The sequence below is a fragment of the Eptesicus fuscus genome, chromosome 5 (genome assembly GCF_027574615.1).
Source record: "Eptesicus fuscus isolate TK198812 chromosome 5, DD_ASM_mEF_20220401, whole genome shotgun sequence".
Lineage (NCBI taxonomy): Eukaryota > Metazoa > Chordata > Mammalia > Chiroptera > Vespertilionidae > Eptesicus > Eptesicus fuscus.
In genome coordinates this window covers 54,844,960-54,868,366 of record NC_072477.1, presented here as the reverse complement: position 1 = coordinate 54,868,366, position 23,407 = coordinate 54,844,960, and the positions used below count along the sequence as shown (strand labels likewise).

Sequence of the window (23,407 nt, the reverse complement as noted above, 5' to 3'; positions counted from 1 at the left end):
ATTGAGACACCCACATACTGAGATAAGTTGTCCAGACTCTAAATCACTAAGTTTAGACTTCTTCCTTCTTCCCTTAGCTGTTTATAAGGGATATATTTGACTCCCCCAAAACCTAGTTGTTCTGCAGTTGTTCTCCAGGACTCCCTGCAGATACCAAAGTCTGCGGATACTCAAGTCCTCTAAGTAAAATGGCATAATGCATGCCAGCTGCCTTCCACATTCATAACATCCCAACCATGAATCCAAAAACAGTACAAGTATTTATTAAAAAATATTCTCATATAGGTGGACCCACACAGTTCAAACCTGAGTTGTTCAGTTGTTCAAAGATCAACTGTATATTCTCATTCTCTCTCTCTCTCACTCTCTCTCTCTCTTTCTCTCAAATCTACCTCTGTGTGTGTATGTCTATCTCTCTCATACACACACAGACACACACACACACACACACACACACACACACACACACACACACTGAGGGAGAAGAGACACTGCTGCAATTGTAATGGATGACAAAGGTCTAGGCCACATCCTCATGCAGCTTACCTGTGCCCTGTGACCCTGTTCATGCCTGATAGTCCCAGCTATACTATTTCCATTGTACAGTGGATTGCTATTGGGTTTACCCAATGTCACTATTTGATGGGTTGGACAGAACTCAATTCATGATAGGTAGTTCTGGCCGCATGGTTAGTGGCTGCCACATATTCAAGTTCTCTGTATGTATTCAAATCCAATTGCAGTCTGAGAAGTATTTTTTTGAATCGATACTAAGTTTCTACTTCAGATGGAACAAACTCTATGAAAAAAACAGGGGTCAACATTTGATACCCCTATTGTAGCTCACCATAAATTCCACAAGGTGACTTTCTTACCACAGATATCTCTGTTCACAGAGTGTGAATTATATCAGCCTTTTGGATCACCAGCATACGGGGCAGAATAGCGTTCTCACGTATGGAGGATATGATTTCCGAACTTGAAAAGGACACCACACTTTGGATGTGAGAGGCAATGATTTACTTTTTACTTTGGAGGTGATATTGAGGTATTCTCTAGACTACGTACCCCTAAAAAGCTGGCTTTAAGTTGCCTCATTGTTGCCACATCATGGTAATTGTACCCAGCTTTTTTTTCTGATAGTTAAATACTACCTAACCTCAGTTGTTTTGGTATCCTATTATTTCCATTGTTATTAGAGCCTGGCGCTATAGCATCTCTGACTTAGAGAGGATAGTCACCACTGAGATGCTCAATGATGTCACTGAGAAACTTACCATTACTTATCACATTGGTAAATGGTATGTCCTTTCATGGAACATTTTCAGCTGGTGAGTTTTATGGTTTTATGTAGTATATCCACTCTATCACAACTATACTTCTCTGAGGCTTATGATATCTTTCTCTGTTATTTGCCAAACTATTTCTACTAAGTGCAGGCCATTGTTTTTTAAAAGCTTCAGAGAAACAACATAGCTTTGTGTTAATAGTGTCTTCCATGGTCCTTGTCAGGCGTTAAATTCAATATCATAGGAGAGTGCTTCCATAGCAATAAATTCTTCCCTAATTAAGTTTACATACCTCCCCATTGATCTAGCATCCACAGAATTCAGTTCATAAGTACTTTCTTAGTTCCTGTTGGTGCATATATGTTGGTGGGATCCTATAGTTTCTTCAACATATAGTCTCTTTCCTCCCTTAACAGACCGCACATTTACTCAGCTACATTATGTTGTGACTTTGCTCTTATTATTGTTCTGGAGGCCCATGGGGATGTTTGTGGTAGATCTTTATGGAGGATGCACAGCTTTCTTGCAAGTCAGAGACTTCTGTATTGTCTTCAAATGAGGGTAGCGTACTAATCACTAAAAGGGAAAAGCAAGTCACTTTTGCAGTCTGGGATTCAGAGAAGCTGATGATTCAAGAGTTCTAAATGATTCTGGCCAGCATGGCTCAGTGGCAGGGCATCGACTTATGAACCAGGAGGTCACAGTTTGATTTTGGTCAAGGCACATGCCAGGGTTGTGGGCTCGATCCCCAATGTGGGGCATGCAGAAGGTAGCCAATCAATGATTCTCTCTCATCATTGATGTTTCTATTTCTCTCTCCTTCTCCATTCCTCTCTTAAATCAATAAAAATATATTTTTTAAAAAGTTCTAAGTGAATTAACCCACATGTCCTCATCCCATAACTCACAGTCCTATTTTTTCCCTCTTAAGGCCTGAACTTGGCATAGCCATCCTACCTACATTGAGGAATCTTCTCTGGAGCTTTGACTCTCTTATAATTAACTAGAGGCCTGGTGCACAAAATTTGTGCACAGGGTGGGGCATGTGTGTCCCTCAGCCCAGCCTGCACCCTCTCCAATCTGGGACCCCTCTCACAATCCAGGACTGCTGGCTCCCAACTGCTCGCCTGCCTGCCTGCCTGATTGCCCCTAAATGCTTCTACCTGCCAGCCTGATCACCACCTAACCACTCCCCTGCCTGCTTGATCGACACCTAACTGCTCCCCTGCAGGCCTGATTGCCCCTAACTGCCCTCCCCAGCCAGCCTGGTCACCCCTAACTGTCTCCCCTTCTGGCCTGGTCGCCCCCAACTGCCCTTCCCTGCAGGTCTGGTCCCCTCAACTGCCCTCCCTTGCAGGCATGACTGCTCCCAACTGCCCTCCCCTGCCAGCCTGGTCACCCCTAACTGCCCTCCCCTGCTGGCCTGATCGCCCACAACTGCCCTCCCCTGCTGGCCATCTTGTGTCCACATGGGGGTGGCCATCTTGTGTGTTGGAGTGATGGTCAATTTGCATATTACCTCTTTATTATATAGGATTCCTGGGGCTGGTGCTCAGCTTTTCCTGCATTTGTTGCAAAAGGTGAGAACTTACTTAACTGATGACATGGCTTTCCAATTGTCTTTACACTAAGCCATAAATTGGTGATTCATCACTCTTAGCCTTTTGTTCTTAGTCTTTTGTTGTCTTTGTTTATTACATCAAAAGATTCCAGAAACAGCTATTCTATTCCAAAATGCTAATCACTTCCTCTCCTCAACCTATCAAATAACATGGGACATTGTATGCATGAATTCATTCCCTTACACTGGTATCCCTCCCAGTCTATCAGTAGTGCATATTTTAGCAGTTGGAATGCTACAGCACACACAGGCTATCCAATTTTCCACATAGTGTCAGTGATTAGGTTCTCATTGCTAGTCCAAGAGGGAGGACCCAGATAAAATATCTCAATTTAGAGTCACTTCCTCAGTGCTCCCTTGACACCAACTTTCTTAAGTCATTTTCCCTGGGAAACAGACTATGAAACAGATATATATGCATAGAATTTCTCTTGGATTGGGTAGAGGGGGGAGCTGAAATGCAATATTTGCAACAGAAGCCTCAGCCAATCTTACAGAAAACTCTGATGCGGGGATGGCCCTGTATTAAATCAACAGAGCATTTGAACACCTATCAATTAGTGCTAGGCAGTTGAGCACTTATCAATTACTCATTCAATTTGGGCTGCCCCAGAGGAGGAGGATAACCCTTTGGCCATGGACCATTCTCAGAGTGACTCAGCTATGTGTCTTTGGCAATGAATACAAATGGAGAGATAAGTGACTTTTATTCCTGAAGGGGGTATCTGTGTGGTACTTACAGCTGTGTCACACAAGCTATTTCCATTGATTCTGAGGGTAGACTTGGATGGGAGGCTGAAGTGTAAACATTTGGAGTGGAGGCTGAGGGTAGATTTGGATGGGAGGTTGGTGTTGAAATTACATTGGTCTTAATTAAGGGTATACACAATGTGTATGCTTCTGGGGTGCCCGTTTATGTTCTTCTTCCTCCTAAGGCACAGAAGTATATTTAGAGGGCTTATTCACTGATTACTTTTTAAAGATATTTTAAATGTTTTTAAAAATTAGCAGATGGTGTCAAAAAGAGTCTATCTCATTTCCCACAGCATTCTTCTGCATCTTCGTTTTCTAACTGTCATCAAAACCTAAGTAAAGGGTCTGGGCTGAGTTAGGATCAAGAGAGACAAACACAGGTACAACCAGAGCTTGAATCTTAGAGCTTACCTTCTTTTGTGACAAGGGGCTTTGGGAAACTTGAATTTAGATACATAGACATTTCATATGTTTACCTCTGTGGTTACTTAGAGATATACACATTTTTGTGTATCCTTCTTAATTTCTTCCTAGTTTATTTCAATTATAACAGCACCTAGACTTTCCATTGATCAGGTTACCAAATGCATTTGTTGTGATTATTTATTTCCAGATGCTCTTTGAGGTAAGAGCTGGCTGATGCTAAGCATGTTCAGTTTTAAGTTGAAGAGACTTTACACATATAATTTAGTATTCTATAATAAAATACAAGAATTTTTAAAGAACTAACTCTGATAATTGAATTTGCACAGGGGACATATATTACCTATCATTATATAGAATGGGCTATATCTTTGCTGAACAAGTTAAAATATGTACTTCTATTAGGCATTTCAAATGATTTCTTTATGGAATTTCTTTAAAAGTACCCTGTGATTTAGGAAAAGGATGAACTTGCAGCTCTATTTAGTGAGACATTAATTTTAATTTTTAGCTATAAGTATCACATCCATTTTGCTTGCAAGCTTTGAAGCATGAGTAATTGGCTTTCACCCAAGAGTTAGAATCAAGGGAAGTTCCATTGTGTGAGGAGAAGTGCACTGGATACTCTAATGGAAAGGGAGGGGGGATACTAATTATGTAAGCATCTGAGTTTGGGTCCATTGCCACGCTAGACAAAATTTATTGAAATTTTAAATTCTTGCTTTTACTACAGAACAAAGACACATCTAGAGTTGTGCATAATCAGTGAGGTGAGAACAGCTAGGAAGTCATTTTCATAATCAAGTGTAAATGTCTGTGGTAAGGATTAAGTGATATTGTTGTTTAATGAATATAATATAATGATTGGAATATTTTAGGACCTACATAAAATGTTTAATTTTTTTGTGAATTTTCTTTTCTAAAAGAAGATAATGACCTGAGCTGAACATTGATGAGGGTCTGAACTAAAATGGTAGCTCTGGGAATGGAGAGGAGGTATAGGGATGGGAGAAACTGTAAAGTTAAGGCCTGTAAGGCAAGTTTGGGACAAAACAATAGAGGAATTAGTGGTGAAACTGGAGTTTCCATTTGTATAAGTAAGAACATGTTGGTTTTGTTAATAAGTACTATATGAGAAAGTTAGAGAAGATTGTCATGTAATGAAGATGAATTTGAAATACTGAATTTGAGATGATAATGATTTTTCAGACAAAGCTGGTCAAAACATGAATAGGAATTAATACAAAAAAGAGAAGCTAGATAGAAATATATCAATTTTGTAGTTAAAAGAAAGGAGAGTAAAAGAAGGCTGAAAAGAGGGAGAGAGGTCGGTGGAGGGTGTTGCTAGGACTTCTTTCTAAAAAAAACCCACTTACTTAGACTGATATCTCACCTAATTAGACAAAACTAACACTGGCCCCACACCTACGCCTAAACAGCAACCAGAAACAAAGGGGTCCGCTTTCCTCTGTGCCCATATTTTCTCTCCTTCCTGCTTTTCACCATTTGTCTGCAATCTTTTCTTTAATGTTTTTTCACTGCTAAATTTTTACAAAGTTTAAAAGTTGGCTGTTCAAGTCAGAACTTTATGTTGCTCTGTTGTCAAAACGCCTGTTTCAACTTACAATTCCCAAGAGAAAAAAACGTAATTGGCCCAGTTTTTATTATATGACCACTATAGTCAAAATAACTGTGTCCAGAGAGAGACTCAAGTAGGCCCTGTTGTCACAGAGCTATATAGAAATATTTAAAGACAGACAACATGGTAAATGGTTTCAGATGCAGTAGGCAGAGTGGGGAAGATTAAGACATTATACAAGTATTATCCATATCTCAGAAAAGAGAAATTTTAGTAGACTGCTGGGGTTGGAGCCAGACATCAAGAGGTTGAAGATGAATAGACTCATGAGAAAGTGTAGACAGCGGGTCTCCACTATGCTTTGGAAGAGTCAGTTGGAAGGTGCAGTAGCCTGAGAAGGTGACAACGTTGAAGGAAGGTTGAAGGCTGTGCTGTTGGTTTGTTTTTCATTTACAATAAGATAAGTTGTGAACATGCTTATTGCTTAAGTTGGATGGACCCTTTAGAGAGAAAGGAACTTAAGATGTGATCAAGAGAAGATATAATATCTGGAGCATTATCTTATAGGGGATTCAGTTAAGATCACAGGAGCGTATCTGACCCTTGCAAAGAAGATATTCTAAAACAAAGAGCATTAAAATGAATATCTTTCTGAATAATTATTCCAGTTGCATGACAGGGAACCTCTGGACAACTTCAGTCTTTCCCCAGTCAAGGAGGCTTTTCTGCGTCAGTTAGAGGATTTCCAAACAGATATGAGAATTGCGATTTGGCCTTTTTGATGAAGCTGAATGTCTAAAGAAGCTGTGTTCCCTAATTATATTGTCTTTCTGCTTAGACCTTTGAGTGCATTGTTCAATACTTCTTATGTGTTCTGCATGTTCTGAAATTGCACTAAATTCAGCAACTAAAAGAATACCTAATTTTTATACAACAATCAAGTAAACCAGTTTCCACGATTCCAGGAAATTGCTTCTCATGTGCTACTTCCATTATCAAAGTACATGTTCCATTTTTCATTTTTCTTTTTATATTATTTCACTGGAATAAGATTTGTAAACAGTAAAATGGAGATATCTCAAATTTATAATTAGAATAATTTATAAATGAAAATATACCTACTACCCCAATTAAGATATAGAGCATTTCTATCACCCCTAAATGTTTTCTCATGTTTCCTTCAAATCAGTCCCCACCCTTCATATGCAACAGCTTTTCAGATTTCTATTATCATAGCTTAGTCTTGATTTGAACTTAATATAAACAGGATCATAGAATATTTACTCCTTTGTATCTGACTTCTTTTGCTCTATATAATACTTTCAAGATTCACAAGTAATAGTGGCTCATTCTTCTTTATGCTTATTAGTGTTCCATTATTTTAATATACTGTAATTTGTGTATCCATTCTTTTACTGATGGATATTTTCCTACTTTTTAGATATTATTAATAAAGTATCCATGGAAATTCTCATACAAGTTTGTTTGAAAAAATATGCCTTGTTTTTTCTTGGGTAAATACTTAGGAATGCAATTGCTGGGTCATAATGTAAATAAAGGTTTAACTTTATAAGAAATTGCCAAAACTTCTAAAGTGATTATATTCTTTTACATTGTCCTTTGTACTGTATAAAGTTTTAGTTGCTCCACAGCCTCTCCAGCATTTGGTGTAGCCAGTATTTTTACATTTTAGTTACTTTTGTCTATATGAAATGGTATCTCACTTTGTTTTTTAATTTGAATGTTTTTTTGTAATTAAAATAATGCTGTAGAACACATTTCCATTTGCTTATTAGTCAGTTAGAAGTTAGTCTGAAGTTATCACTAATCATTAACCCATTGTCTTGCTTTTAAGGATGGGCTCTTGGCATTAGAGTTAATTTTGGGGCAGGTAGAAATAATAAAACTGAGCAAAATGAGCTAGCAGCACCTAATCATCTGTGAAGCACACTTTGTGAACACATTTTTATTGAGACACTGAAAGTGCAGAGCTCTTTAGATTTCATTAATTAGATGTGTGGACATCTAATCAATGTACCAATTTGCAAGCAATATTCATAATTTCTTGTTATAGATTTATTTAGTGTAATGGACCCTGAAGCCAGTTAGTTTGGGTTGCAGTTCTTGCTACATCACTTCCCACCTATGTGGCTTGGGGCTAGTTACTTAGGTTCTGTTTCTTCATCTGTAAAGTGGGGATTAATAACAGTACCTACTGCAGAGATTACTGTCAGACATTAATGTAATAGTCTATACAGAGCATCCAAGAAAGTGTCTGGCATATAATAGACAAAAAAAAAATAGAAAAACATGTGCAAAGACTATTTGATTAATAGTTTAGAAGAATAATTAAGGAATAAATTTCATGGTTCAGACAATAAGGACAGGAAAAAAAGAAGATAACTTCAGTAGTTAAATTTTCATGGAAAAGTTTAGTTTTGATCTGTCCTCAATGGTTGAAACCAGATTAACAGGGGACATTCTAAGCTGAGTGAAGAACAAGTATAAAAGAAACCACAAAAATAAGCTTAGTGGATCCATGTATGGTCCAGAGTACAGGGTATGCAATAGTGTTTAGTAGGAGATAAAAAAAAAATAAAAAGGAAAATGACATTTAAGGAAGGTTAGATGGAAATCAGTCCATGGGATGGTTTGGAATGGTGGAAAATATTACTTTAGGAGACCAGAAAGCTATTGTAATATTAAAGGTCTAAACAGGAGAATGTAAATTATTCAAGTGTCCCTACCTGGTTCGGCTCAGTGGATAGAGCATCAGACTGAGGACTGAAGGGTCCTGGGTTCAATTCCTATCAAGGGCACATGCCGGGGTTGTGGGCTTGATCCCCAGTAGGGGGAGTGTAGAAGGCAGCCAATCAATGATTCTCTCTCATCATTGATATTTTTCTATTTCTCTCTTCCTCTCCCTTCCTCTCTGAAATCAATAAAATATATACATATATTTAAAAAATCATTATTGTGAAGAAACCAAGCTTTAAAGTCAGGAGACACCAGCAACTATGTGAGCATCTAAGGGACTCACCGTCTATAACCATAACTGGAGATAATACATTTTCAAGGTTACCATGAAGATCATACAACTTTACACACAAAAAATACTTTGTAGATTCCAAAGTACTAGTAGAAGTATTAGTACTAGGTGTCATTGTTTACTACTAAATCAAAGAGCAGCAATGGAAGTGAGTAACAAATACAGATGGGCTATAGTTGAATGAAGATCTATCTTAATTCTAGAGATATTCACGAAAGGAATGGAGGCAGAGAGAACAGCTTGAAAAAAGGCACATTTGTGAGGCAACTATGTGGTAATCAGGAAACTGTTACTTCCTCAAGTGGCTGGGGCAGATGTGCTTGTGGGAGTGATAGGAAATGAGTCTTCTAAGACAGGTAGTGTTTTAAGTGGAACACTTTTTATCTTTTAAGAATATACTCATTTTTTGTATACCTGAAATCTAAGTAATTTAATTATTTTTTTCTTTTAATAATATATTTTTAATTCTTTTTTTTTAGAGAGAGAGTTTTGTTGCTTCACTTATTTATGCATCCATTGATTGCTTCTTGACCAGGGATTGAACCTGCAACTTCAGCTGCACACCATGTCAACCTCTAACCAATTGAGCTACTCTCGGCCAGGGCTATATAATTTTATTTACCAATATCACCCCAATAAATTCAATAAAAAGGAAAATATATTAATTTTAGAGAGGAGGATTTGAGTGAAGGGCCAAATTAGAGTTAAGAATACCACATAAGATACATTTGTAATAGTCTAGATAAGAAATGATGGAGTTCATAAATAAGGCATTACTAGTGGGATGAGATAACAACCATTGGATATGGCTATGGAATAGATTGTATGAATCTAGAATGATATCAATCTAGAATATACCCAGGAATGAGTCCTGGGTATAAGTCTTGAGTAAGCAGATACTTATTATGATATTAATTGAGATGAATAATTAAGAAAAATGACTATGTTTGAATAGAGTTTAATTAGGGGCAACCAGGTGAAGATATTTAGTAAGTGACAATTGTTTTAACTTTTAAAAATGAGTTTGGATATAAGTATACATCTGTGAAACCATCAGTATAGTCTATGCCATAAACATATCTATTATCCCCAAAAGTTTCTTCCTGCCTTTCCTTCTTGCTTTATTATTACTCTTTGACATAAATACTTAACATGAAATCTGCCCTCCTAGCAAAACCTTTAAGTATACAATACAGTCTCATTAACTATAGGTTTTATGCTATACAGTAGAGCTCTAGGATTTATGCATCTTGCATAACTGAAACTTTGTACCCTTTGGGCCAATTCTTCAGCAGATAATTCTTGAGTGCTTATTATGCATGCTGGGTTCAGTATGTTTAAAATAGGACAAGTCATAATTTTTACTCTTAAAGAGGACATAGTCCAGCAGGTGGAGACAGAAATGAGATTATACTACAGAATTCTAATAGCTTATGAGCTAGGTTGTGGGACAGTGTGGCAAAGAGAGACAAATGCTCAGTTTGGGTGGTTGGTGAAGTCTTCACAGGACAAATGATTTTGGAGTTTAAACACAATTTTTACAGACAGGGTTGCTGGCATGAGTGATATTCTAGGTAGAGGGAACAGAAAAGTTACTGAGGTGTGAAAGAGCATGGAGCCCTTAGTGAATAACAAGTCACTGTATGTGATTGGAATATAGAACAAGTGAATTAGTATGTGTAAACGTGGATACATGCCCTTGGGTTCATGTTTTCTGAACCAGGATTTCATTTCGGGTTGAATTTTTCTGCTCAAAATTTTTTCAACAATTATTTTGTAAAGTAATAGTTCTGAACTAATAATAAAAGTCAGGAAGTCTAGACATAATTTCATGAAAATATCAGAAGCATTGACAAAATTACTGCTTTCATTTAAACAAAAAGTAGGTGTTTGTTTTTAGGTTTGGGAGACCCAGGATCTTGGACTGAGTGATTAGTAAATAGAACAATTTATTCTACCAATTGATTTTAAAGTAATTTATTTACCATCCTACTACTTAACTTTCCAAAGTCTTTTCTCCACACGGAGAGGTCACATGGGGTACAATAAATACTATTTTAAATTTAATTCAGGAGTCAATTACTTGACGTTTTTATTAGTAGAAAACAGATTCAGGCTTATGCTTATAATGAACAGCAAATTGTTTCAGACAAGAGGAGCTGAGTAGCTGGTCTCTGACAACTTATGAAACCCAGAAGACCTGGACTTCTTTAGAGTCACTCTGTTTCTCTCCTTCTTCTTTTCACTTCCCTTTCTCATTCCATAGCCCCGCCTCTCCTGAAGCTTGGCTCCTGCCAGAGCATGTTTTCTCTAAGTCCCTGCAGAGCCTGAGGGAAGAGAAATGGCAGGTTTCCAAGTGAAGGGAGCTGGTAACGAGTCAGTTGACTCCTAAAACAATATGCAGTTCGTGATGTAACTTTAAAGATTTAAATAGATTATTTATTTACCCACATATGTAGTCCAATGTCAGTACAGGCTTTTGGCTGCTACCATTATTCTGTGATCTATTTCAACAATAAAACAGTAAGTTAAATTTAACAACATTTCATTTGAATGAAATCACATACAAATCATACTGCTAGCGAACCGGCAAAATTCATATAAACTTCCTTCTCCTACTCCTCCTCCTTCTCTTCATCTTCCTCCTCCTCCTCCTTCTTTATCCAACCAATTCTTGATTCTCCATAGGAACATTTTATTTGTGGCACAGTTTCTTTTTGTGATTTGATAACCAATGGCTATTCATGGTGCTAACCCTGGGGATGAGTCTCCCGCCATCTGCCACAGGGCTGCACTGGGTGATTAGCATGGCTCTGCTCTCTCAAGTCACATCCTTTCAAAACTTGGATGTACTATCTGCATTTCAAATATATTTTCCTAATTGGATTTATTGTTGTTATAATACCTCATTTGATATAACCTTCTATTTCTTTTCAACCATTGTATGTCATTGACAAATTTGATGGCTGTAAAAGATGTATTTTCTCTTAGTATTTACTTCAGCATATGACATATGTCTTACTTGGATTACTTTAATCATTATTTAAGTAATTCCAAATCATTAAATGCCTAGAAAAGTAAAAGATTACTTGAATAAGAAAAAGTCTTACATATATGGATAATATTAATTTGATTAATTTTTAAATGTCTGGGGTAGGGGGGTATACATTTATATTTAAATGCTTATGTGTTTCTAAGTAAGTGCAATTTAGGAAATAAAATAATGGGGAAATGATAATATCATGCAGTTAATATAGCTTTTAAATTTGTCATCTTATACAAACCTTTATAAATTATCATTATCTTTTATTACCATTTTGATTGTGTCTGCCCATAGATAATTTAGAAAAAAATATAATTTAAACATAAATACGGCTACTGATTTGCTTTATAGTTGTTTTAAAAGCAACTGTATATTAAAATTAATATATTACCCTGCTCCCTCTGCAATTTTTTTACACATTATGTATCTTGAATACTTTTGAAAAATGTTAGAAATGGGATAAGTCTAGAATTAAATTCTGATACTCACTTTTACATTGCTTTCTTTTAGACAATACTTGAAGTCATGTGGAAATGAGAGCAACTCATGAAACCCCTTCTCCAAGAGAGAATGTCTTCCATAAATGGAACTTGGCTTCGGTTTTCACAGGACATTGACCTTGTGGCAGAGCCACGCTGCCCTTCCTGCTATTTTCAATGATTCAGAGAACATCTGAACAGTGATGCTTGCCTTGGGTTTACAGTTTTTCATCCTGACACCTTGTTTATGTTTTTGGAGTAGAGAAGCTTGCGCTAATTGCTCTCCATGGTGGCTAATCTTTTCAAGAGCCTGATTTTACCTTACATACATAAGCTTTGCAAAGGAATGTTTACAAAGAAAGTGGGAAATACAAACAAAAAAAAAGAAAATCGTGAGCAGAAAAGGGATCAAGACTTTCCTACTGCTGGCCACACCAAAGCCCCCAAACTTTCTAATACCTTGAAAAGTACCGTAAAGAAGATTGCCAAGTGTTCATCCACTCGCAACTTATCCACGGAAGAAGACGAAGCTAACAGAGAATTTTCTCTCTCACCAACATTCAGTTACCGAGTAGCTATTGCCAATGGCCTACGAAAAAATATTAATGTAACCAACAGTGATAATGAAGATCTGCTTCAAGAGTTATCTTCCATTGAGAGTTCCTACTCAGAATCACTCAATGAACTAAGGAGTAGTGCAGAAAACCAGCCACAGTCAACACTCACGATGCCAGTTAAACGCAATAGAAAGAGTTCAAGCAGCCTGGCTCCTTCGGAGGGCAGCTCTGATGGGGAACGCACTCTGCATAGCTTAAAACTAGGAGCTTTACGTAAACTGAGGAAATGGAAAAAGAGTCAAGACTGTGTCTCCTCAGACTCAGAGTTGAGCACAATGAAGAAAACCTGGGGAATAAGAAGCAAATCTTTGGACAGAACTGCCCGAAACCCAAAGACAAATGCCCTGGAGCCAGGATTCAGTTCCTCTGGATGTATTAGTCAAACACATGATGTCATGGAAATGATCTTTAAGGAACTTCAGGGAATAAGTCAGATTGAGACAGAACTTTCTGAGCTACGAGGGCATGTCAATGCTCTCAAGCATTCCATCGATGAGATCTCCAGCAGTGTGGAGGTTGTACAAAGTGAAATTGAACAGCTACGTACAGGGTTCGTCCAGTCTCGGAGGGAAACCAGAGACATCCATGATTACATTAAGCACTTAGGTCATATGGGTGGCAAGGCAAGCCTGAGATTTTTAAATGTGCCTGAAGAAAGATTTGAATACGTTGAAGTTGTGGTGTACCAAATTCTAATAGATAAAATGGGTTTTTCAGATGCACCAAATGCTATTAAAATTGAATTTGCTCAGAGAATAGGACACCAAAGGGACTGCCCAAATGCAAAGCCTCGGCCCATACTGGTGTACTTTGAAACCCCTAAGCAAAGGGATTCCGTCTTAAAAAAGTCATATAAACTCAAAGGAACAGGTATTGGAATCTCAACAGATATTCTTACTCATGACATCAGAGAAAGAAAAGAGAAAGGGATACCATCTTCCCAGACCTATGAGAGCATGGATATAAAGTTGTCTACTCCAGAGCCCCAAGTCAAGAAGAATAATTGGCAGCTACCAGATGACAGTGATGGAGAGCTGGAATCTGACCTCAATCGAAACAGTTATGCTGTGCTTTCCAAGTCAGAGTTTCCAACAAAGGGAAGTATTTCCAAGTCAAGTTCAAAATCACACAATGCTAGAGCCAAAAATAAAACTGCTAGTAGCAGCAAAATTTCAAATAAATCAGATTATGATAAAATTTCCTCACAATTGCCAGAATCAGGTACCTTGGAAAAACAAACTACAACCCATTATGGAGATGCAACACCCCTCTGGCATTCACAGAGTGATTTTTTTACTGCAAAGCTTAGTCGTTCTGAGTCAGACTTTTCCAAACTGTGTCAATCTTACTCTGAGGATTTTTCAGACAATCAGTTTTTCACTAGAACGAATGGAAGCTCCCTCTTGTCATCTTCAGACCGGGAACTTTGGCAAAGGAAACAGGAGGGCACGCCTACCTTGTATGACAGTCCTCAGGACTTACTTTCGGATGGGACTATTCAGGGTGTCCAGGGGAACACAGAAACTGTGGATAGCGGAATGAGTAATGGCATGGTATGTGCATCTGGAGACCGAAGTCATTACAGTGATTCTCAGCTTTCTTTACATGAGGATCTTTCTCCATGGAAGGAATGGAATCAAGTGGAACAAGGAGCTGATTTAGGTTTGGATTCATCCACTCAGGAAGCTTTTGACTATGACACAAACAGTCTATCTGATCAACAACTAGATGTTTACAGTAAAGACCAAGAAGACTCGGGGAAGTGCCATAGTGACCTTCAGGATGACTCTGAGAGCTATGATTTAACCCAAGATGACAACTCATCTCCATGCCCTGGACTGGATAATGAACCACAAGGCCAATGGGTTGGCCAATATGATTCTTATCAGGAAGCCAATTCTAACGATTTGTACCAAAATCAAAGCCAGTTGTCCATAATGTATCGAAGTCAAAGTGAATTGCAAAGTGATGATTCAGAGGATGCCCCACCCAAATCTTGGCATAGTCGATTAAGCATTGACCTTTCTGATAAGGCTTTCAGCTTCCCAAAATTTGGATCTACACTGCAGCGGGCTAAATCAGCCTTGGAGGTGGTATGGAACAAAAGCACACAGAGTCTCAGTGGGTACGAGGACAGTGGCTCTTCCTTAATGGGGAGATTTCGGACATTATCACAATCAACTGCAAATGAATCAAGTACCACCCTGGACTCTGATGTTTACACAGAACCTTATTACTACAAAGCGGAAGATGAGGAGGACTATAGTGAATCAGTGGCAGATAATGAAACGGATTATGTTGAGGTGATAGAACAAGTTCTTGCTAAGCTAGAAAACAGGACTAGTATTACTGAAACAGATGAGCCAATGCAGGAATATGATCACTCTTCTTATGAAACACCTTATGAAACCCCACAAGATGAGGGATATGATGGGCAGGCAGATGATGTGGTTAGTGAAGGAGGGTTGGAACCCTTAAATGAAACATTACCTGAAATGGAAATAAAAGAAGATGAAAACCAAAACATTCCTGAACAGCCTGTGGAAATCACAAAGCCAAAGAGAATCCGTCCCTCTTTCAAAGAAGCAGCTTTAAAAGCCTATAAGAAGCAAATGGCAGAATTGGAAGAGAAGATCCTGGCTGGAGGTACTCATGTTTAAATGATACATTATGAGCTAATTGTGTTTTAACATTGGGTGGTGCATTTTTAGAGCATGTTTATTTGTGGGAGAAAAATTTATTGCAAGGAACATGCATGTTTATTCTGGCAAGAATTTTATTTTACTCAGACAGCTCTCCCAACAAGTTGGGATTGATGATTTAAAATCAAAATGTTTCAAAACAGGTCATACTGAAATGAACCCTGCACTCTGCAGATCAATATTTCTCTTCCAGGATTATATATAAACCCCATGTCATATTAACCAGCTGTGTGGCATCAGTTATCAAGGAAAGGATGATTTAAATAAAAGAGCAGCCTGGGGTCTGTTCCTTGGTGCTATTAGCTTTATAGTGTTGGGGAGAAAGGTATAGATAATCTTAAATAATTAGGAAAGAGGGACTACCTTATCTACCATTCCTTGTCCCATTCATTCTACACTGTGGGGGCTGCCAGTAGGAAGAGCTGGGTCTGCACAGCCAACCTTAACCAGTCCCATGGAAGACCACAGCCTCCCTTACTATGCACGGATGCAGCTGAGGGAGTGCAATTGGGCCAAAACCCTAGGCCATGCCTGAGTACTCACAGTTCACTCCACTACTCAGTAAGGTGGCAGTCAAGAGGTTTTCTCCTAAAGAGTAGAGCAGAAGTCTCTTGCCCATTATGGAAATGAAAGGAGTTCCTTACCTAAAATTTTACTTGATTTTTTTGGGGGAACAATTTCAGATCATACTCTTTGGAAAAGTAGCTGCATATAAATAAATAATATGTTGACTTTTAATTTCTCAACCAAAATTCATCTTCACTTACCTTAATCTCTTACCATTTATTTTATTTGCATGCTTATCATTTTATATCTTCGGGGTAGTTTTATACAGTCTATCTCAATTTTAATGAATTATATATTGTTAATATTTTCCTTGATCATAGCATTATCTTTAATTAAAATAGTTACTCAGCATAATATTTCATAAAGGCATATATTTATGTAATATTTATATTTATGTTACTTGCTATTATGAAATAATAATTTCTGCAGCCAGTAACTGATTATGGTTTCTTTGTCTTGACCAAAGTTGGGATCCGAAACTATTCAAAACTGGCCATTTTCTGTTTGATATGGGTGGGTTGTTGAATAATCAGATACCTTTATGGTTAAACTGTTGTAGGTGCTAAGACAATTGAAATAACGACTTGAGTTCTCCTTTCTAAAAATCTGTCTATATAAAACTGCACATTCCATGTAATTTATTTAAAGAACACCATAAGTCAAGGGGATCTTGGGTGCATTGACTGGGTTTTTTTTGTGTTTTTTTTTTAGGGTAAAGTTCTATATTAAAAACTGATTTGAAAATTCAAAGTAGTCAATTTTTTTGTAAATAAAGTTCTTATTGGAATAATGTCTATTTTATTTCAGAGTGACTTAAAAAGTTAGGTATTCTTATTACTAAAACTTAGTTGACAGTTTCTTGGGAGATAGGCCAGCAGTCTGACATTGTATTTTATCTTCTGTAGATTCAGAGAAGTCTAATCAAAGACTTAAGACTAAGCAATGTTTGTGTGTGTGTGTGTGTGTGTGTGTGTGTGTGTGTGTGTGTATTGTGATGCAATCTATACATGTGTTAATGCCAATTGGTTAAGGTATCTGAAATGTTAGGCAATAGTATAAACACAAGACTATATGATTCAGAAAAAAATGGATCTTCAACAACTTTTAAAAAAATTTCAAATTATCAAACCTCTGCAAAGTAGAGTGTTGCTGGTAATGACCCTTCTCATTCAACTAGCTAACAACCCTAGTCATCCACTGGCACTCATGCTTAGAAAACACAAATGCACTGGTTATCCACACACCAGCAGCTTAAGAATCCAAAAGTAGGTAAAAAATATTGTGCCATTTACTTGACATACTAGGCCTGGCTACAGAAAATGCAGACCCCCTCCATCTCGGGGCTTCGTTTGTTATCCTGTGAGCCACCTTTGAATGGAATCTGTTGGATATCATCTATCCTAGAGGAAACCTGATACACATTTTTAAGTCACTCTCTGGATGCTTGAAAGGCACCAGATTGACTACCCAGGAGGCTGCCGTAGCCTAGATTTTAAAGGCCATCTCTTCTCCCCTTGACACCAGTCAGGCAGTTGTCCCCCTCCTGTGCCACCAATATGCCTCACGGAAGGGCAGCCAAAAAAGGGCATTTTTCAGTCCCCTTCCTTGCTCAGAGCACCCCAATGAGGTGCCAATTGTCATGATAGATTTTGTGCCCACTGCCATCTGCTTACTGGATTTTGGATAAATGTCAATGTATTTTTCTCTCCATGACCATCCAGTCACCATTTGGTAGCAGAGCTGCTTTTCTCCACTACTAACCTGGCGAGATGGACCATGGAGCTCTCACTGTAAACAGCACGGGATGCTGATAGCTTTGTGGGATTAAGCTCATAGATTTGAGTTATTTATTTCAACTTTTATCTGCAGGGTCCTGGTATAGAGGAATTTTAAAGACCTCCATGTTTATATACAGAGATATTTGGCACTGGTGTTTCTGAGGAACTTCACCCTGAACAGCATGCCTATGGGGAAAGAGACTTAGAGTGTGTGTAGCCAGAGACTCTATGAGGTCATATTCTTCCCTTATGGCCAGACCCTGCTGAGTGGTACCTTTTGTGTAGGTGGCCTGCACTCCATACCATGATGGTTACTATTTGATTCCCACCTTCAGCCCTGCACCACTTATCAACTGGAATGAACTGTTGTGCTCACTGAATTCCCATATACCTGCCCCTGATGGCATGACTTTCTACCTGTGCAATGATAATTTATGCACATTTCTTGTTTTTTTACTTGACTCTAATCAAGAGGAGTCTTTTTTTAAAAGTATATTTTATTGATTTTTTACAGAGAGGAAGGGAGAGAGATAGAGAGTTAGAAACAACGATGAGAGAGAGACATCGATCAGCTGCCTCCTGCACACCCCCTACTGGGGATGTGCCCACAACCAAGGAACATGCCCTTGACCAGAATCGAACCTGGGACCTTTCAGTCCGCAGGCTGACGCTCTATCCACTGAGCCAAACCGGTTTCGGCAAGAGGAAAGAGTCTTATCTTCTTCATCCTTTCATATGCCCTGTGCCTAGACCAATGCTTTATCCCGAGATGGCACTGTGATAGTCAAGGGACGCAGGATACTAAGTAAAAGATACAAGCTTCGAAGTCAAAGGCAAATCCAAGCTCTGGCCTTAATTGTTAAGACTATGACTTTATGTCTTTTTGAGAGTTCAGAAGTATGATTAGAGAGAAAAGCTTATTACTGATTACTACTATAGACCAGGTGTTTTCCAAGCAGTTTATCTGTTGTATTCTTTTACTTCTTACAACACCACTGTGAATTTGATCCCATTATTTTCATTTTGCACATGAGTAAACTGAGATACTACAAACTTATGTAACTTAATGTCATACAGGTAGTAATGGGTGGATCTAGAATTAAATGGATAATTTTTTTTGGTTATTTCAAGCAGCCATATGCTTACTCACTTCAAATGCTGTTTTATTCACGTTCTAAGGTGGGGAAACATGATTAAAGATGGAGGGTACCATGAACCCTGAGGTTTATTTCAACTAAAGGATTTTCATGAGAAATTAATAATACTAGTAATATGAAAAGCACTGAGGTTTTGATATGAAATAGTTAATTCTCAGTTTTTCTACTTCAAATCCTTGGTTCATCTTATAAATTAAGACTGGTAGAGTTGTACAGTTAGCTGCTTGACGGATGATGTATTTGAAGTAAATGTTTCTAGCAGAACAACAAAAACTTTGTTTTGTCTTTAATGTCACTTGTGGGCTTCTGTAGATTCTGAAAAGAACTATGACATCAGCAATTGGCATACCATATTTTCTGGCGTATAAGACGACTGGGCTTATAAGATTTTTCTGGGTTAAAAAGTCGTCTTATACTCCGGAAAATATGGTACCTTTTCTGAAATAATCCCCACCCTCTGTTCCATCGTTCCTGTTACAATTACCGTATTTTCTGGCATATAAGATGACTTTTTAACCCAGGAAAATCTTATATGCCCAGTTGTCTGATACACCGAAAAATACGGTAACTACTAATATTTTTATCATGGTGTACATTTTGTTTTCTGAATAGTTATAAAACTTGTGGAACTATCTTGGTTCCTAATAATGACATGAGTTTCAATGTAAACATTTTTCCTGAAGTTAATATTTAGACTAGTGGTTCTCAATCTGGTTGCTAGATTCATCTAAGGAGCTCTAGGTAGTACAGTAATTTTTGTCCCCATAGTGATGGTGTAAAATTACAAATTATTAGGGTTCTGTCACTGAACATTTTGATTCTGCAATGGTCATGTAATGGAGCCCATTAAATGACCATTATGTATCCAAACTTTTATATAATTAATAATTTGTAAATAAAATAACCACCACCATCACATATATACAAATTTTAAAAAAAACAATACAAAATGCTAAAAATTAAAAGTGAAAGTAATATAGCTCATCCCATTCTTCAGAGAAAGATAATTTGTTCCAAACTATATGTATAAATACGTATATACTCCTTTTAATATAAGTGGTATTAACCTGTCATGTATTCATGTTGTTTTGAAATGTTTTTCATGTAATATATATTTAAAAGGTCTGATTTTATTGCCCATTATATATTTAATGACACATATTTCTACTATATAGTTATTGCATAATTTAATAGCATAGTCTCCTATCATTGAACAGTTAAATTTCTTACAAACTCATACACAATACAATCTAAGAAAATGAGATAGCATATATGTAAGATATATTCCTAGGTGTAGAATTACTTGGTCAATGGATTTAATCCAATTTAGGAGAGTTAGGAACTCATGAATTCTAGGTCAATTCCAAGTACTTTATATCATAGCACCTTTCATGAATGCAAATTTACATTTAGGTATATGATTCTTTGATTATTGTAGATCTCTGCTACTATACTAGATTGCAAAGTCAATGAGTGAATTTTTCATTCTATTGCTATTATAATGCCAGAGCCTTCCCAGGTATCTGTTATAGAGTAAATCTTTGTTAAAGAGTTGTTGAATAGATAAAAAATGCTAGCCTCCTCTCTAAAGGGCTATCTGGTTCCATATAAGGCAGAGAATGTTTAGAATCCAAGTAACTTTAGTTTTATTTCTTTCAATTAAAAGAACATTTTTGATTATATATTGTAATACAGTACATAAGTACAACATAATTGAAAATGAAAACATGACACCCCCCCTTTGGCTCAGTTAATCACATCTATGAGAAGGCCAGCTATTATTTCTATGATGGCATAACCTACACATCTCCAAAAACCTAGTCGAATTTATTAAGAAGAATACATATTTTAACATGTATTCTTAATTTATTAATAATACATACATAAATATTTAGGCCTTGGTGGCCCAAATCTATCAAACTCTAGAGTATATTTGGGTCTCACCTTCAGAGAGTTCAGTTCAGGAGTGATGGGGTTTGTACCATCTTTGAAAGATGTGTATAAATTGAAAATTTTAGAAATCACCTATTTTAGAAGTTCTCAGAGATTCTGCTGTAGGAACCACTGAATGCATTACTTTGCCTATAAATAAATCCTCATCATCCAACACATTCCAAATTTTATCTGTTTTTGCAAGTTATTATTATTATTATTATTATTATTATTACTAGAGGTCCGGTGCATGAAAATTCATGCACTGGAGGGGAGGTCCCTCAGCCCAGCCTGCCCCCTCTCACAGTCCGGGAGCCCTCAGGGGCAGGAGGAGACCCTTCGATCAGGGGAAGGCAATGCCCCATCACACCTCTACTACTGCCACTGCCGGCAGCACAAGCTTCGGCCAGCCCTGGTTACCTGAGCCTCAGGTTGCCCTGGGCAGCTTGGCAGCTGCCATCCAAGGCTTGCCTGCACCTCGGGTGGCCCTGGGAGGCTGGGGGGCTGAGGGGACTGGGCGCTGCCATCTTTGAAGGCAGGGCAGTTAATTAGCATATTCCCTCCTTATTGGCTGTGGGCGCCGCCATCTTTGAGGGCAGGGCAGTCAATTAGCATATTCCCTCCTTATTGGCTATGGGTGCTGCCATCTTTGCAATGGTGTGAGGGTCAATTAGCCTATTCCCTCTTTATTAGATAGGATTATTATTTATATCTTTCTTCAAAACAAACATAGCAGTACTAATAATGGTAGAAGGCAGCCCATTTGTAAAATTTCCATGCAAATGAAGCATGTAGTCATAAACTTTTGGCTTAGTCTTGTTTGTTTCTATGTACTCTAGAATTGTCTACAATATGAAAGGACTGTCTTGGTTTTTGAAAGAATCTGTGACTAGAAAGGAGACCTGTGAGGGCTGAAGTAGCCGAGGGCCCCTTGAAACAGCAGAAACAGCTGGTGTCTTACTTCTTGATAAGCATAAAGCCCAAATGGCCCAAGGGCATAATTCTCCTAGGGGATAGGGTTGAGATTCAAAGAACATGTGTGTCTATTAATCAATTGAGAGGGGAGATAGATAATGGGGGTGTGTATACGAGGTTAGTTACAAGTAGAGCCAAAGGTCTTAAAGTATACTCTGGTGTGAAATTCAACTAAGAGAAAGGATGAGAAATCAACATATTTAAGGATTTCCTATCAGATCCAGATCTAGAAAATTAAGTACATATTTAAGCCTCACTATCATCTTGGGAAGAAGGTAATATTAGCTCTACTTTACAAATGAGGCAGCTGAATCCCAGAAGCCAAAGCAGATCTAAGTTCACGCAGCTAATAAGAGTACTGATGGACTCTGATATACATCTGACACAATCCAAAATTTGCTGCTGTCTCCATGACATCAAGTCTTGTCATGAAAGGACATGGCTCATGCATTTAAGCATATGAGTAAGTTGTGCTTTCAAGGTCAGCCAGTTTTGTGTTAGCAGCTGTAGTAAGTATTAATCCTATCTAATAAAAGGTTAATATGCAAATTGACCATCACTCCAATACACAAGATGGCCTCGCCCATTTAGTCAAAGATGGCAGTCCCCAAGTGGACACAGATGGCTGCCACAAAATGGCCAGCAGGGGAGGGCAGTTGGGAGGGAACAGGCCAGCAGGGGAGAGCAGTTAGGGGCAACCAGGCAGGGAGGAGAGAGAAGTTAGGGGTGACTGGGCCAGCAGGGGAGGGCAGTTTGGGGGGACCAGGCATACAGGGGAGGGCAGTTGGGAGGGAAAAAGCCTGCAGGGGAGGGCAATTGGGGGGGACCAGGTCTGTGGGGGAGGGCAGTTAGGGGCAACCAGGCCAGCAGGGGAGGGCAGTTGGGGATGACCAGGCCTGCAGGGGAGGACAGTTAGGGGTGACCAGGCCAGCAGGGGAGGGCAGTTAGGAGCAATTGGGCCAGCAGGGGAGCAATTAGGCATTGATCAGGCTGGCAGGGGAGTGGTTAGGGGGTGATCAGGCTGGCAGGCAGAAGCAGTTAGGGGCAATCAGGCAGGCAGGCGAGCAGTTGTGACCCAGCAGTTCTGGATTCTGAGAGGGATGCCCAACTGCCCATGTAGGTGGGATCGGGCCTAAACAGGCAGTTGGACATCCCTCGAGGGGTCCCAGATTGGAGACAGTGCAGGCTGGGCTGAGGGACACCCCCCACCCCCCTGCACAAATTTTGTGTACCTGGCCCCTAGTCTCTTATAACACAAAGTGAGTGATCATAGTTTGGGCTATACTGAGAGTATACCTCAGACTACAGATGAGCAGTAAGTTGCTTCCAGGAAGGCCTTTTGCTGATAGGGACTTGGTTACATGGCTAGGGACTAGGGAAGGCTCTAAATATCCCAGAATAAGAATTGTTAGGAGGAAAGCAAATCCCAGAGGGATTGAGGTA

General features: G+C 38.5%; 1 protein-coding gene across 2 annotated transcripts in view; it reads left to right on the top strand.

The window, feature by feature from the left end:
• Nucleotides 1-12,519: 12,519 nt before the first annotated feature.
• UNC13C (unc-13 homolog C) overlaps nucleotides 12,520-23,407 on the top strand; it is a 515,697-nt gene continuing 504,809 nt past the window's right edge. The window contains exon 1 of one of the 2 annotated variants that reach the window (XM_008143163.3): nucleotides 12,520-15,499. In XM_008143163.3, coding sequence (XP_008141385.2) covers nucleotides 12,523-15,499 — 2,977 coding nt within the window. In that variant the 5' untranslated portion in view covers nucleotides 12,520-12,522. The remainder of the gene's footprint in view (nucleotides 15,500-23,407) is intronic. The other variant, XM_028147779.2, reaches the window with a different exon arrangement.